We start from the raw sequence: 17,055 nt of genomic DNA, 5'->3' as shown, positions 1-17,055 counted from the left end.
GTGTTGCACACTTCTGATGCGCCGCTGTCGGAATTGGGAGCGCTGGCTCCTGACTGGTGGTGCAGATCTGCACAGTGGTTGGGTTTCCCATAGCGTTTGCCTCTTGCAGGGCAGTTTTTTAAAAAATGGGAGGTGCCGCAGTTCGCACACGTCATGATGTCGCCGTCATGACGCTCAGTGCATCGTTGCGCATGCGCAGTCCGGATATCGGATGTCTGCATCTGCGCAGTGCAGTTTTCGGCCGCTTCATGTTCCCGATCGCATTGCGCATGCGTCTGCCCCAGAAAGAGTGCGCAAAATGGACTCTTTCGTCAATGTGGCGCTGCATCCGGGAGATGGCCTGAACACTCTCCACCTCGTGGGAGGCTTGTTTTTCACTTTCTGCCGTTTAGTTTAGTACTGTGAATAGCGATTTTTAGAGTGCTCATGCACAGTACACGTTTCAATCACGACTGGCAGGATCTTATGCTTTATTTTCAACAATTGCTCTCGCAGAGGATCAGAGTGGACTCCAAAAACGATTTGGTCTCTGATCATGGAGCGAGTGATAACACCAAAGTTGCAGGATTGCGCTAGAAGTCGAAGGAGTTGAAGGATTCGTCTTTACCTTGCATCCTCTGCTTGAAGATGTAGCGGTCGAAGATTTTGTTGGTGTCCACCTCGCAGTGGCTGTCGAATTTGTCCCGGATGGTTTGGTACTTCGTTTTGTCCTGCCCTTCGGAAAAGTGAAAGGAGTTGAAGATCTCTATCGCCTGGTCACCCACAGTGGTGAGTAGAAGAGCTATCGTCGAGCATCAGTCGCGCCATTGAGGTCGGATGCTTCCACGTAGAGTTGAAATTTCTGCTTGAATGATCGCCAGTTGGCACTACGCTGATGAGGAGCCTGAATCTTGTCCATTGTGCCTGTATTCAGTAGCTGGTTGTCACAGATCTTGCTGAGTTGAACTAAATAGATTGAACAGTCACTGCTGGTATCATGTTGTGTTATGCTGCTTCAGATAACACAGGCTGCTACTTGATGCAGTCTTAACTAAAGAATGCTCCAGACTCTGAAGTGAGGTCAACGTGTTTATTGAACATTAACACAGTGCTCAAATTAGTTTGACTCTCTGCTAATCTAACTGTAGTAACTCACTCTAACTGTACCAGCTTGCTCTAACCCAACTGCTGGAGTGTGATGCTGCTGATCAACCCTGTCCTATTCTGAGTGTTCATTGGTTGCATGTTTACATATCAAGACAAAATCTAGACAAGAGTGAATATTTTGTGGTGTCTCGGCCAGGGGTGGGGGGTGGGGGGGGCTGCCATTCTGTAAGGCAGGGACTCACTTTAGATACTTGGGGCTGCAGGTTTCCCGAGATTGGGGGGGGGGGGGGGGGGGCTCCATAGGTACAACATTTCTAGTTTGGTGGGGAGGGTGAAAGCTGATCTGGCAAGGTGGGGTGGTCTCCCTCTGTCACTGGCGGGTCGGGTTAAAATGAATGTGCTGCTGCGATTCCTGTTTATTTTTCAATGCCTGCCGATTTTCCTGCCAAAGGCATTTTTTTTTAGAGATTGAAGGGATGATTACCTCGTCCATATGGGGAGGGAAGGTGGCCAGAATTAGAAAGGTGCTACTGCAGAGAGGAGGGCAGGCAGGGGGTTTGGGTCTTCCGAACATGATGTATTATTACTGGGCAGCGAATGTAGAGAAGATACAGAGCTGGGTCAGAGGGATCGACTCCCAATGGGTCAGAATGGAGGAGAGTTTGGGGAGGGGTCGGGATTGAAGGCGCTAGCAACAGCGCCACTCCCGACAGCCCCGGGGACTTACTCAGTGAGTCCGGTAGTAATAGCTTTGTTGAGAATTTGGAGGCAGTTTCGCCAGCACTTCGGGTTGGAGGCAGAGTCAAGGGAAATGCCGATTCACAGGAACCATAGATTTGAGCCAAGGGAAGTGGGATGGAAATTTTCGGAGATGGGAGGAGAAAGGAATTAGGACACTAAAAGATTTGTTTCTTGGGGGGTCGTTTTGCGGGATGAAGGAGCTGGGAGCGAAGTAAGGACTGGAGCAGGGAGAAATATTTAGATACATGCAGGTTCGAGGCTTTGCCAGAAAAGAGATACAGAGCTTCCCAGTAGAGCCGGCTTCCACATTGCTGGAGGAGGTGCTGACGACAGGGGGATGGAGAAGGGGGTAGTGTCGGCGGTTTACGGAGCTATTTTGGAGGAGGAGAAGGCGCCACTAAAAAGGATCAAGGCAAAGTGGTAGGAAGAGTTGGGAGAGGGTATGGAGGAGGGGTTCTGGTGAGGTGTTCCGGAGGGTGAATGCCTCCACTTTGTGTGCGAGGTTGGGACTGATACAGCTGAAGGTGGTATATAGAGCGCACCTTACAAGGGTGAGGATAAGCTGGCTCTTTGAGGGGGTAGAAGATGTATGCGAACATTGCAGGGGAGGCTCCGCAAGCCAAGTTCATATGTTTTGGTCCTGTCCAAAGCTGGAGGATTACTGGAAGGAGGTGTTTAGGGTAATCTCTAAAGTGGTGCACATGAAACTGGACCCAGGCCTTCGGGAGGCCATATTCGGGGTGTTGGATCAGCTGGGGTTGGGAACAGATGCGGAGGCAGATGTTGTAGCCTTCGCCTCGTTGATCGCCCGAAGGCGGATCCTGTTAGGGTGGAGATCAAACTCTCCACCCTGTGCCCTGGTGTGGCAGGGAGACTTGTTGGAATTCTTAATGCTTGAAAAGGTCAAATTTGAACTGAGGAGAAGGATGGAGGGATTCTACAATTCATGGGCGTTATTCATTATGCACTTTCGAAAATTGGATCACATTGAACCGGGTGTGGGGCTGTATGTGTTAATGGAGGGTTGGGGGGACAGGGACTCTATGTGTTAATGGTGATGATGTGTGATTCCTGATTCCTTTTTGTCATTTGCTTATGTTAACATGTGGGCTAATGTTTGGGGTTTGGTGGGAGAATGGGATCACAGTTATTGATATGGGGATTGACATTACATTCGTTACTGATTATCGTTTATTGTTGGGTGTAAATTTGGGAGAAAATATGAAAAAGGAGAATAAAAAATATTTAAAACAAATAAGATTGGTGGCATAGTGGATAGTGAAGAAGGTTGTCTCGGATTGCAGCAGGATCTTGAACAATTGGGCCAGTGGGACGATGAATGGTAGATTGAGTTTAATTTAGATAAATATGAGGTGATGAATTTTGGTAGATCAAATCAGGGCAGGACCTACTCAGTTACTGGTGGGGAGTTGGGGAAGTTACTGGTGGGGAGTTGGGGAAGTTACAAAGAGGCCTAGTGTTCGTAGCTCCTTGAAGGTGGAGTCACAGGTGGACAGGGTGGTGAAGAAGTCATTTGGCATGCTTGGTTTCATTGGTCAGAACATTGAGTACAGGAGTTGGGACGTCTTGCTGAAGTTGTACAAGACATTAGTACGGCCACGCTTGGGAGTACTGCACAGTTCTGGTCACCCTATTATAGAAAGGATATTATTAAACTAGAAAGAGTACAGAAAAGATTTACTAGGATGCTAGAAGAGTCTGGATAGGCTGGGACTTTTTTCCTTGGAGCGTAGGGGGCTTTGGGGTGATCTTTTAGAGGTCTATAAAATAATGAGGGGCATAGATGAGGTTGATAGTCAATATCTTTTCCCAAAGGTAGGGAAGTCTAAAACTACAGGGCTTAGGTTTAAGGTGAGAGAGGGGAAATAAAAAAGGGTCCAGAGGGACAATTTGTACACAGAGGGTGGTGTGTGTCTGGAACGAGCTGCCAGAGGCAGTAGTAGCGGCGGGAACAATTTTGTCTTTTAAAAAGCATTTAGACAGTTATATGGGAAAGAGGGATGTGGGCCAAATGCGGGCAATTGGGATTAGCTTCGTGATAAAAAATAAACGGCATGGACAAGTTGTAAACTTCTATGATTCTTAAGACTCTAAGTCTCCAACTGATCTATATCGTGCTGTATCCTCTGACAGTCCTTTTCATTATCCGCAACTCCACCAATCTTTGTGTCAACCACAAACTTACTCATCAGACCAGTGACATTTTCCTCCAAATCATTTATATATATACTACAAACAGGAAAGTTCCCAGTACTGTTCGCTGCTAAACACCACTAGTCGTCCATTTAGAAAAGCACCCTTCCACCACCACCCTATTTTCTATGACCAAGCCAGTTCTGTACCCATCTTGCCAGCTTACTTCTGATCTTGTGTGACTTCACCTTTTGTATCAGTCTGCCATGAGGGACCTTGTCAAAGGAACACCTTGAGGACTTTCTTTGAGGGCAAATAATTCTCTCCATGGTGGAGATGTGGGTGGAGTTTTATTTCACCTCAGCGTTATTTTGTGCTGTATGAAAGGGAGCTGGTCATACAGGATAAGACATAGCAACATAGAAAAAATAGTGGCAGAAGGAGGCCATTGGGCCCTTAAAGCTCACTCCGCCATCCATTATGTTCACGGGTGATATTCCAACTTAGTAGCCTGATCCCGCTTTCCCCTGTATCCTTAGATCCCCTTTGCCCTAAGTGCTACATCTAACTGCTTCCTGAAAGCATACAATGTTTTGGGCTCAGTAGATGGAATAGGTCCTGTTTTCAGTCAGCCACCAACCATCTGGCTCTAGGTGGTAGGGGGTCAAGGGTTTGGAAGGTGCTGTCTAAGGAGTCTTGGTGAGTTCCTGCAGTGCATCATGTAGATGACACACACTGCTGCTGCTGTGCATCAGTAACAGAGGGATATAATGTTTGTGGAAGGAGGAGCAATAAAGTGGGCCGTTTCGTCCTGGATGGTGTCGAACTTCTTGAGTGCCGTTGGAGCTGCACTCATCCAGGCAAGTGGAGAGTGTTCCATCACACTCCTAACTTGTGCCTTGTAGATGGTGGACTGGCTTTGGGGAGTCTGGAGGGGAGTTACCCGCTGCAGGATTTCCAGCCTTTGATGTGCTCTTGTACCCATAGTATTTCTATGGCTAGTTTCTATTCGCACCCTCCCCACTGTCTCTAATACCTGCACTATTTCCTCTCCGTTGCCAATGCTGTAACTGTTCCTCCAGTGATAATCTGGCACTTACCTTCATGCCAATCAATGGTAGTATCTTGTTGAGTTGATATTTCCCACATTGTTGAGGTTCAGTGTATAGGAACATGTCACTCATCTGTGGGGAAGAATCAAAAATTACAGGCCTTCCTGATACAAGACGTACGTTACATCCAGTCACAGGCACACTCTTCAATTTCCAATGTGGCAAAAGAGCTGCTGGACGTGGTCGCCAGGTGAATAACCAAGGTATTGGGCATTTCGACACAACATCAGAGAGCTGTCAGAGGTCACTGGGAGCCCAAATGAAACCGAAACCCAGGGGACTATGGAGTGAGGCCGGGTAGGTGGGGTGGAGGATGGAGGGGCAGGGCAGAATGCAAGGGACAGGGGCTCTTCTGTCAATTTCAACCTAATCCCAATGCCCCACAACATTTGCTACAAATAGTTTCCAGGCTCCTTTACAAGTTGCAATGATCTTTGACTCTCTGGTAACTAAGCTATTGTGAGCGCCAAAGAGCCTGTGTGATGATATTTTTCAAAATTCCTCTTGTTAATCTGATATTTGTGTCCAAACTAACAGGGGCTAATTTAATTTGGAAGGATCTATCTAATGGCAGGCATCCAGGGGAGCAGCTCCCGGGGAGATATCGAGGGCGGGATGGGGCACAGCTCTCGGGGAACTAGCCGGGGTGGGGCGGTGCTCCGGGGAGATATCCAGGGCGGGTGCAGCTCCCAGTGAGATATCGAGGGTGGGATGGGGCACAGCTTTCGGGGAACCAGCCGGGGTGGGGCGGTGCTCCGGGGAGATATCCAGGGCGGGTGCAGCTCCCAGGGAGATATCGAGGGTGGGATGGGGCACAGCTTTCGGGGAACCAGCCGGGGTGGGGCGGTGCTCCGGGGAGATATCCAGGGCGGGTGCAGCTCCCAGGGAGATATCGAGGGTGGGATGGGGCACAGCTCTCGGAGAACCAGCCGGGGTGGGGCGGAACTCCGGGGAGATATCGAGGGCGGGATGGGGCACAGCTCTTGGGGAACTATCCGGGGTGGGGCCCAGCTCCCAGGGAGGTTGATCTGTTGGGGAGTCTTTAAATGAGTGTGGCAGGGGGATGGGATCCCAGGAGGAGGATCAGATAAGTCAAATTCAGAGCCGGAAAATGGAGGTAGCACTTCAGCCAGTGACATAGAAGATGGAGTGATAGACTTGGAATTGCAGGAGAAGCAAAGTTTTAAAAGTGTCCAGGAAGAGAAAATGGTACGGTTAAACCGTCTGTACGTCAAGCAAGGAGCATTACAAACAAGGTAGATGAGTTAAGAGCACAGGTGGACACATGGCAGCAGGATGTCATTGTTATAACGGAAACCTGGCTCACAGAGCGGCAAAATTGGAAGCTCAATATTCCTGGATACAGGTTATGCAGAGAGGCTGAATAGACACGGACATGTTTTCATCAGAACAAAGGAGGTTGGGGGGTGACTTGATTGAAGTCTACAAGATTATGAGAGGCATGGATAGAGTGGCTGGGCAGGCACTCTTTCCCAGGGTGAAGGGATTAGTCACTCGGGGGCATTGGTTTAAAGTCCATAGGCAAAATTTAGAGGAGATGTGCACGGCAGGTTTCTTTACAGAGGGTGGTGAGGCTTTATGAATTGAAATTAGAAGTAAAAAGGGGCAGCCACATTACTGGGCATATAAGACAGACCCCCAAATTGTGAAAGGGAGATAGAAGATCAAATATGTAGCCAAATTGCTGGCTATTTAAGAACAAGAGGACACTAATAGTAGGAGACTTTAACTATCCCAATATCAATTGGGAATCAAACAATATAAGGGGAACTGAGGGAGAAATATTCATGCAGTTTGTCCAGGAAACTTTTTTCACCCAATTAGTGACAAACCCAATGAGGGGCGATGCAATTCTAGATCTAGTCTTGGGAAACGAGGTCTTGGAGACCTAATCTTGGGCAAGTGGGTGAAGTAACAGTTGTGACCATGTCAGGGAAAGTGATCACAATTCAATTAGATTCAGTGTTACCATGAAAAAGGACAGAGATAAAGCAGGAGTAAAGATTTTGACCTGGGGGGTGGGGGAGGTAACATTTGCAGAAATGGGACGGACTTGGCTGAGGTGGACTGGCAGCATTGCTGGAGGATAAATCTGTGGGAAACCAATGGGAAGCACTAAAAAGGAGAGATCCTAAATGTATAGAGTAGACATGTTCCCTCCAAAAATACAGGTGGTGCTGCCAAATCTAGACCACCCCTGGTTGTCTAGAGGAATACAGGGAAAGGTCAAACAGAGAAAGAAAGGGTATGATAGGCAGAAAGAACTAAGAACTGCAGATAGTCCAGACAAGTATAAAAACTGCAGTGACAAAGTCAAAAAGGAAATAAGGGAAAAAATGCAGAAGCTGTGGGAAGGGTTTTAAATGAATATTTTGTCTCAGTGTTTACAGAGGAAATGGATGATTCAGATATTCTAGTCCAGAAGGAACCTCACACTTCTCAGTGTTAAATTCCAACTGCCAGTCGTGCCCCACCTGGATACCTCCCTGGGAGCTGCACCCGCCCTGCATATCTCCCCGGAGCTCCGCCCCAGGTTTCTGCCAGAAGGAACACTGAGATACTGGATAGATTAATCATAAAGAGAGAGGAAGTACTCGAAGAATTTGAATCCTTGAAAGTTGATAAGTTGCCAGGGCCAGATGGATTGTTTCTGAGGTTCCTGAAGGTCAGGAAGGAGATGGCAAATGCTCGGAGGATGTCCAATCCTCACCAGACACAGGGGAGGTACTGGAGTATTGGAGAAATGCAAACCTGGTACCATTGTTTAAAAAGTAATCAAAGGAGGACTTCCGGTGTGCATCATGAAGTGAGTGAGCACACACGAGGCAGCTCCTGCCTAAGGTTGCAGAAATAAGCTCTTTTTTGGGCAGCACGGGTTGGAATTTCGATGAAAAGGCGTGGGTGAATGTTCAAGGAGTATTTTCCCCCAGGAATAGGATGTTTCTTGGTTATCAGACCCTCAGAAACAGTGCAAGATTTGTCTGAGCAGCAGCAAACGAAAGCCTCTGCAAGCATGCTAGCGGGGGAAGGGCCATCTTATAGGTCTCAAGCTGACCTGAGGGCCTTTATGAAAGCTGAATTCTAGCAGCAGAGGGAAGAACTGTGAAAAGATCTCACCAAGGCCATTGAAGAAGCGGAGACGGACTTCCGGTAGCGGTGATGCGGAGCTAAGCCGCACGTTCAGTGGCTCCCACTATTTTCGGACTTTGGGGCTCTTTTAAGGGCTCGTAGTGGTGCTGTTTGGAATTTTCCCCGTGTGGGAACACTCCTTCTTAGATTCTCCACCGGTGGATGGCCTGGACTAGGAGTGGAGCGGTCAGAAAACCGGCTTTGCAGTTGTGGCTAAGCCGCACCGCAGCTCCCGCTACTTAAGGACTTTTGGGCCGATTTGAGGGCCCCAAGCGGCGCTGTCTCGACGAATCCCGGTGGGGGAAGGTGTCTAGAGGAGCATTCCCCATAATTTATGGTGCTCACCCGGAGTGGGGCAAAGGAAAAGGCTGCAGCAGCTCCACAAGAAAAGCGGGGGAAGAAGGACAAAATGGCGGCCGGCGGAACACCTGAGGACTGGTGGAAGTGGGCGCAGGAGCAGCAAGCTGCTCTTCTGCGCTGTTTTGCGGAGCTGAAGGCTGAGTTGCTGGACTCACTGAATGCGACTACCAACAAGCTGCTTGGAGCTCAGGCGGCCCAGGAGGTGTCTATCCGGGAGTTGCAGCAGCAGGCCGCTGAGCGGGAGGAGGAGGCCGTGGTCCTCGTGGGGAAAGTGGAGTTGCACGAGGCACTTCACAAAAAGTGGCAAGACCGCTTGGAGGAGCTGGACGTTCGCATGAGGCGAAAGAATTTGAGGATCCTGGGCCCAGCGGAGGGGCTGGAGGGGTCGGATCTCCCGTGGTACGTGACCACGATGTTGAGCTCGTTGATGGGAGCGGGGTCCTTCCATTTGCCCCTGGAGCTTGAGGGAGCTCACAGAGTGCTGGCCAGGAGGCCTAAGGCAAATGAACCCCCGCGGGCGGTGCTGGTGCGGTTCCATCGATTTAGTGACCGGGAGTGTGTGCTGCGCTGGGCCAAGAAAGAGAGGATCGTGTTTTCCGGGTCCTTAAGGGGGAGGGGGAGCAGCCCCAAGTCGTAGTCCACATTGGCACTAACGACATAGGTAGGAAAGGGGACAAGGATGTCAGGCAGGCCTTTAGGGAGCTCGGATGGAAGCTCAGAGCGAGAACAAACAGAGTTGTTATCTCTGGGTTGTTGCCCGTGCCACGTGATAGTGAGATGAGGAATAGGGAGAGAGAGCAATTAAACACGTGGCTACAGGGATGGTGCAGGCGGGAGGGATTCAGATTTCTGGATAACTGGGGCTCTTTCTGGGGAAGGTGGGACCTCTATAGACAGGATGGTCTACATCTGAACCTGAGGGGCACCAATATCCTGGGGGGGAGATTTGTTAGTGCTCTTTGGGGGGGTTTAAACTAATTCAGCAGGAGCATGGGAACCTGGATTGTAGTTTTGGGGTACGGGAGATTGAGAGTATAGAGGTCAGGAGCACAGATTTGACTTCGCAGGAGGGTGCCAGTGTTCAGGTAGGTGGTTTGAAGTGTATCTACTTCAATGCCAGGAGTATACGAAATAAGGTAGGGGAACTGGCAGCATGGGTTGGTACCTGGGACTTCAATGTTGTGGCCATTTCAGAGACATGGATAGAGCAGGGACAGGAATGGTTGTTGCAGGTTCCGGGGTTTAGGTGTTTTAGTAAGCTCAGAGAAGGGGGCAAAAGAGGGGGAGGTGTGGCGCTGCTAGTCAAGGACAGTATTACGGTGGCGGAAAGGATGCTAGATGGGGACTCTTCTTCTGAGGTAGTATGGGCTGAGGTTAGAAACAGGAAAGGAGAGGTCACCCTGTTGGGAGTTTTCTATAGGCCACCTAATAGTTCTAGGGATGTAGAGGAAAGGATGGCGAAGATGATTCTGGAAAAGAGCGAAAGTAACAGAGTAGTTGTTATGGGAGACTTTAACTTTCCAAATATTGACTGGAAATATATAGTTCGAGTACATTAGATGGGTCATTCTTTGTATAATGTGTGCAGGAGGGTTTCCTGACACAATATGTTGACAGGCCAACAAGAGGCGAGGCCACATTGGATTTGGTTTTGGGTAATGAACCAGGCCAGGTGTTAGATCTGGAGGTAGGTGAGCACTTTGGAAACAGTGACCACAATTCGGTGACCTTTACGTTAGTGATGGAAAGGGATAAGTATAACCCGCAGGGCAAGAGTTATAGCTGGGGGAAGGGCAATTATGATGCCATTAGACATGACTTAGGATGTGTTGGTTGGAGAAGTAGGCTGCAAGGGTTGGGCACACTGGATATGTGGAGCTTGTTCAAGGAACAGCTATTGCATGTTCTTGATAAGTACGTACCAGTCAGGCAGGGAGGAAGGGGTCGAGCGAGGGAACCGTGGTTTACCAAAGAAGTGGAATCTCTTGTTAAGAGGAAGAAGGAGGCCTATGTGAAGATGAGGCGTGAAGTTTCAGTTGGGGCGCTTGATAGTTACAAGGAAGCGAGGAAGGATCTAAAGAGAGAGCTGAGACGAGCAAGGAGGGGACATGAGAAGTATTTGGCAGGTAGGATCAAGGAAAACCCAAAAGCTTTCTATAGGTATGTCAGGAATAAAAGAATGACTAGGGTAAGAGTAGGGCCAGTCAAGGACAGTGGTGGGAAGTTGTGTGTGGAGGCTGAGGAGATAAGCGAGATACTAAATGAATACTTTTCATCAGTATTCACTCAAGAAAAAGATAATATTGTGGAGGAGAATGCTGAGACCCAGGCTATTAGAGTAGATGGCATTGAGGTGCATAGGGAAGAAGTGTTGGCAATTCTGGACAAGGTGAAAATAGATAAGTCCCCGGGGCCGGATGGGATTTATCCAAGGATTCTCTGGGAAGCCAGGGAAGAGATTGCTGAGCCTTTGGCTTTGATTTTTAGGTCATCATTGGCTACAGGAATAGTGCCAGAGGACTGGAGGATAGCAAATGTGGTCCCTTTCTTCAAGAAGGGGAGTAGAGATAACTCCGGTAACTATAGGCCGGTGAGCCTAACGTCTGTGGTGGGTAAAGTCTTGGAGAGGATTATAAAAGATACGATTTATAATCATCTAGATAGGAATAATATGATTAGGGACAGTCAGCATGGTTTTGTGAAGGGTAGGTCATGCCTCACAAACCTTATCGAGTTCTTTGAGAAGGTGACTGAACAGGTAGACGAGGGTAGAGCAGTTGATGTGGTGTATATGGATTTCAGTAAAGCGTTTGATAAGGTTCCCCACGGTCGGCTATTGCAGAAAATACGGAGGCTGGGGATTGAGGGTGATTTAGAGATGTGGATCAGAAATTGGCTAGTTGAAAGAAGACAGAGAGTGGTAGTTGATGGGAAATGTTCAGAATGGAGTTCAGTTACGAGTGGCGTACCACAAGGATCTGTTCTGGGGCCGTTGCTGTTTGTCATTTTTATAAATGACCTAGAGGAGGGCGCAGAAGGATGGGTGAGTAAATTTGCAGATGACACTAAAGTCGGTGGAGTTGTAGACAGTGCAGAAGGATGTTGCAGGTTACAGAGGGACATAGATAAGCTGCAGAGCTGGGCTGAGAGGTGGAAAATGGAGTTTAATGTGGAGAAGTGTGAGGTGATTCACTTTGGAAAGAATAACAGGAATGCGGAATATTTGGCTAATGGTAAAATTCTTGGTAGTGTGGATGAGCAGAGGGATTTGGAGTATTGCGTACAGTTCTGGTCGCCTCATTATAGGAAGGACGTGGAAGCTTTGGAACGGGTGCAGAGGAGATTTACCAGCATGTTGCCTGGTATGGAGGGAAAATCTTATGAGGAAAGGCTGATGGACTTGAGGTTGTTTTCGTTAGAGAGAAGAAGGTTAAGAGGTGACTTAATAGAGGCATACAAAATGATCAGAGGGTTAGATAGGGTGGACAGCGAGAGCCTTCTCCCGCGGATGGAGGTGGCTAGCACGAGGGGACATAGCCTTAAATTGAGGGGTAATAGATATAGGACAGAGGTCAGAGGTGGGTTTTTTACGCAAAGAGTGGTGAGGCCGTGGAATGCCCTACCTGCAACAGTAGTGAACTCGCCAACATTGAGGGCATTTAAAAATTTATTGGATAAGCATATGGATGATAAGGGCATAGTGTAGGTTAGATGGCCTTTAGATTTTTTCCATGTCGGTGCAACATCGAGGGCCGAAGAGCCTGTACTGCGCTGTATCGTTCTATGTTCAATGTTCTATGTTCTAGGAGCAGCAAGTGGGAGAATTCGGTAGTACGAATCTACCAGGACTGGAGTGCGGAGGTGGCAAAGCGGAGGGCCTGGTTCAACCGGACGAAGGCGGTGCTGCATGCCAAGCAGGTCAGATTTGGAATGCTGCAGCCTGCGCATCTGTGGGTGACATATAAGGACCGGCACCACTACTTCGAGTCCCCGGAGGAGGCATGGGCCTTTGTACAGGCGGAGAAACTGGACTCGAACTAGGATCTGGGGACACACTATGGCCGTTGCTGTTTTCGCTGTTGCTGTTCTTCAATTTTGACACGTGTTTTTTTTATGCTGCTTTTCTTTTTGCTCTGTTTCCGGGTGGGTTTGTCTGTTGGGTATGGGTGTGGGGTATGTGGGGAACGTTGGGGGTATGTGCTTTATATGTTCTCTTCTGTACGGGGCCGGGGGTTGGGGTGAAACTGGATTTTGAGGAGCTGCATCGGAAGGGTGGGGTGTGGCAGTGTGAAAGCGCGGGCTTTCCTCTGGTTGTCCGCGCTGCGGGGCAGGGGGGGGGCGGAGCTGGAGGTGGGGGCGTGGCCTCTACTGGTTTTCTTTCCCGCGCTGAAGCGGTGCCAAGGAGGTGTGGCAAGAGGGGGATGACCCCATGCCGGGAGGAGATGGGTTTTGGCAGGAGCTGCCGGGTCAGCAGAAGTCAGCTGACTCACGGAAGTACCATGGAGGGTGCGTCGCGGCTAGGAGGGGTCCTAGCCTGGGGGGTGGGGGGGGGATACCGGGTTGCTGCTGGAATGGCCAGGAAAGAGCTGGCGTGGGCCGGGGGGGTAGAGGAGAGGCGTTATCGCCATGGGGAACGGGTCAGGCGGGGCGAGCTGGCCTGGGGCGAGCAGTCGATAAGCTATGGCTAGCCGGCGGGGGAGAGGGGGAGGTTGCTCTCTGATTCGGCTGATTACCTGGAACGTGAGGGGGCTGAATGGGCCGGTTAAGAGAACTAGGGTATTTCTCATCTGAAGGGGCTGAAGGCGGACGTGGCCATGCTTCAGGAGACCCACTTGAAGGTGGCGGACCAGGTTCGTCTGAGGAAGGGGTGGGTGGGGCAGGTTTTTCACTCAGGATTGGATGCGAAGAACCGGGGGGTGGCGATCCTGGTGGGGAAGAGGGTGGCGTTCGAGGCGGCTGAGGTGGTGTCGGACAAGGAGGGCAGATATATTATGGTGAAGGGTAGGCTGCAGGGAGAGAAGGTGGTGCTGGTTAATGTATATGCCCCGAATTGGGATGATGCTGGCTTCATGAGGCGCTTGTTGGGCCGCATTCCGGACCTGGAGGCGGGAGACCTCATCATGGGGGGAGACTTTAACACAGTGCTGGATCCCTCACTGGACCGGTCCAGTTCAAGGACGGGTAGGAGACCGGCGGCGGCCAGAGTGCTGAGGGGGTTTATGGACCAGATGGGAGGGGTGGATCCCTGGAGGTTTGGGAGGCCGAGAGCGCGGGAGTATTCCTTTTTCTCCCATGTCCATAGGGTCTATTCCCGAATAGATTTTTTCATCCTGAGCAGGGGATTGATCCCGAAGGTGCAGGATGCAGAGTATTCGGCCATAGCGATCTCAGACCATGCTCCGCACTGGGTTGATCTGGAGATGGGGGAGGCGCGGGACCAGCGCCCGCTCTGGCGCCTGGATGTGGGGCTGCTGGCTGATGAGGAGGTGTGTAGGAGGGTCCGGGGAAGTATTGAGGGGTATCTTGATACCAATGATACGGGGGAGGTCCGGGTGGGGATGGTCTGGGAGGCTCTGAAAGCAGTGATCCGGGGAGAGCTGATCTCCATCCGGGCCCATAGGGAAAGGAGGGAAAGACTGGTGGGAGAGCTCCTGGATGTGGACAGGAGATACGCGGAGGCACCGGAGGAGGGGTTGCTGGGGGAACGGCGCAGTTTGCAGGCCAAATTTGACTTGTTGACCACCAGAAAGGCGGAGACACAGTGGAGGAGGTCGCAGGGCACGGTATATGAGTATGGGGAGAAGGCGAGCAGGATGTTGGCGCATCAGCTCCGCAGGCGAGATGCGGCTAGGGAAATTGGTGGAGTGACGGATAGGGGTGGGAATGTAGTGCAGAAGGGGACAGAAGTAAATGGGGTCTTTAGGGACTTCTATGAGGAACTGTACCGGTCAGAACCTCCGATGGGGAGAGGGGGGATGGAGAGCTTCATGAACAGGCTACGGTTCCCAAGGGTTCAAGAGGAGCTGGTAGAGGGGCTGGGGGCGCTGATAGAGTTGGAGGAGCTAGTCAGGGGGATTGGACAAATGCAGTCAGGTAAGGCGCCGGGGCCGGACGGGTTCCCGGTGGAATTTTATAAAAAGTATGCGGATCTGGTGGGCCCCCTGTTGGTGCGAGCTTTCAATGAGGCATGGGAGGGGGGGGGCTTTGCCCCCGACAATGTCGCGGGCACTGATCTCTCTGATCCTAAAGCGGGATAAGGACCCCTTGCAGTGTGGATCATACAGGCCTATCTCGCTCCTCAATGTTGACGCTAAGTTGCTGGTGAAGATCCTGGCCACCAGGATAGAGGACTGTGTGCCAGGGGTGATACATGAGGATCAGACAGGATTTGTCAAGGGACAGCAGCTCAACACGAATGTGCGGAGACTGCTAAATGTTATTATGATGCCGGCAGTGGAGGGGGAGGCGGAGATAGTGGTGGCGCTGGATGCGGAGAAAGCGTTTGATAGAGTTGAGTGGGGGTACCTGTGGGAGGTGCTGGAGCGGTTCGGATTCGGGGAGGGATTCATCAAATGGGTGAGGCTGCTCTACGCGGCTCCGATGGCGAGTGTAGTTACAAATGGAAGGAGATCGGAGTACTTTAGGCTCTACCGTGGGACCAGGCAGGGGTGCCCCCTGTCCCTCTTGCTCTTTGCACTGGCGATTGAACCTTTGGCTATGGCGTTGAGGGAGTCAGGGAGATGGAGGGGTCTGGTGCGGGGTGTGGAGGAACATCGTGTATCGCTGTATGCGGACGACCTGCTGTTGTATGTGGTGGATCCAGAAGGGGGAATGCCGGGGGTGATGGAGCTGTTAGCGGAATTTGGGGGCTTCTCGGGCTATAAGTTAAATTTAGGCAAGAGTGAGGTATTCGTAGTACACCCGGGTGATCAGGAGGAGGGAATTGGGAGACTCCCCTTTAAGAGGGCAGTGAAGAGTTTCAGATACCTGGGGGTGCAGGTGGCCAGGAGTTGGGGGACTGTCCATAAGCTTAATTTTACCAGGCTGGTGGAGCAGATGGAAGAGGAATTTAAAAGGTGGGACATGGTGCCGCTATCGTTGGCGGGTAGAGTGCAGTCCGTCAAAATGACGGTTCTCCCGAGGTTCTTGTTCCTTTTTCAGTGTTTGCCCATCTTTATCCCTAGGGCCTTTTTTAGAAGGGTTACGAGCAGCATCATGAGCTTTGTTTGGGCGCATGGGACCCCGAGGGTGAAGAGGGTCTTCTTGGAGCGGGGTAGAGATGGGGGGGGGGCTGGCGTTACCCAATCTCTCGGGGTATTATTGGGCGGCCAATGTGTCGATGGTGCGCAAGTGAGTAATGGAGGGGGAGGGGGCAGCATGGAAACGGATGGAGAGGGCGTCCTGTGGAGATACAAGCCTGGGGGCCCTGGTAACGGCACCGTGGCCGCTCCATCCTACGAGGTATACCACGAGTCCGGTGGTGGCGGCTACCCTCAAGATTTGGGGGCAGTGGAGGCGACATAGGGGAGAAGTGGGGGGCTCGATGGAGGCTCCGTTAAGGGGGAACCATAGGTTCGTCCCCGGGAACATTGATGGGGGATTTCAGGGTTGGTACAGAGCGGGCATCAGACAGCTGAGGGACCTGTTTATTGATGGGAGGTTTGCGAGCCTGGGGGAGTTGGAGGAGAAATTTGGGCTCCCCCGGGGAACATGTTCAGGTATCTGCAGGTAAAGGCATTTGCTAGGCGGCAGGTGGAGGGATTCCCTTCGCTTCCCGCGAGGGGGGTGAGCGACAGGGTGCTTTCGGGGGTCTGGGTCGGAGAGGGGAAGATATCTGATATCTACAAGGTTATGCAGGAGGCGGAGGAGGCGTCAGTAGAGGAGCTGAAAGCTAAGTGGGAGGAGGAACTGGGGGAACAGATCGAAGACGGGACATGGGCTGATGCCCTGGAGAGGGTTAATTCTTCCTCCTCGTGTGCGCGGCTTAGCCTCATCCAAATCAAGGTGCTGCACCGGGCCCACATGACTGGGACGAGAATGAGTAGGTTCTTTGGGGGTGAAGACAGGTGTGTCAGGTGCTCGGGGAGTCCAGCGAACCATGCCCATATGTTCTGGGCATGCCCGGCGCTGGAGGAGTTCTGGAAGGGGGTGGCGAGGACAGTGTCGAGGGTGGTGGGATCCAGGGTCAATCCAGGATGGGGACTCGCGATTTTTGGGGTCGGTGTAGAGCCGGGAGTGCAGGAGGCGAAAGAGGCCGGTGTGCTGGCCTTTGCATCCCTAGTAGCCCGGCGAAGGATCTTGCTACAATGGAAGGATGCGAGGCCCCCAAGCGTGGAGACCTGGATCAATGACATGGCGGGATTCATTAAGCTAGAGAAGGTCAAATTCGCCCTGAGAGGGTCGGTACAAGGGTTCTTTAGGCGGTGGCAACCTTTTCTCGACTTTCTGGCTC

At 51.1% G+C, this 17,055-nt stretch overlaps 1 protein-coding gene across 3 annotated transcripts in view; it reads right to left on the bottom strand.

The window, feature by feature from the left end:
* Window positions 1-17,055, bottom strand: part of LOC119973207 — a 296,257-nt gene that overhangs the window by 96,536 nt on the left and 182,666 nt on the right. For 2 of the 3 annotated variants that reach the window (XM_038810862.1, XM_038810864.1), the window contains exon 13: window positions 5,082-5,165. In XM_038810862.1, coding sequence (XP_038666790.1) covers window positions 5,082-5,165 — 84 coding nt within the window. Of the gene's footprint in view, window positions 1-5,081; window positions 5,166-17,055 lie in introns of those variants that run through there. The other variant, XR_005462256.1, reaches the window with a different exon arrangement.

The sequence above is a fragment of the Scyliorhinus canicula genome, chromosome 11 (genome assembly GCF_902713615.1).
Source record: "Scyliorhinus canicula chromosome 11, sScyCan1.1, whole genome shotgun sequence".
Classification (NCBI taxonomy): Eukaryota; Metazoa; Chordata; class Chondrichthyes; order Carcharhiniformes; family Scyliorhinidae; genus Scyliorhinus; species Scyliorhinus canicula.
The sequence above is the reverse complement of the archived record's forward strand: the minus strand, read 5'-3'. Positions and strand labels throughout refer to the sequence as shown.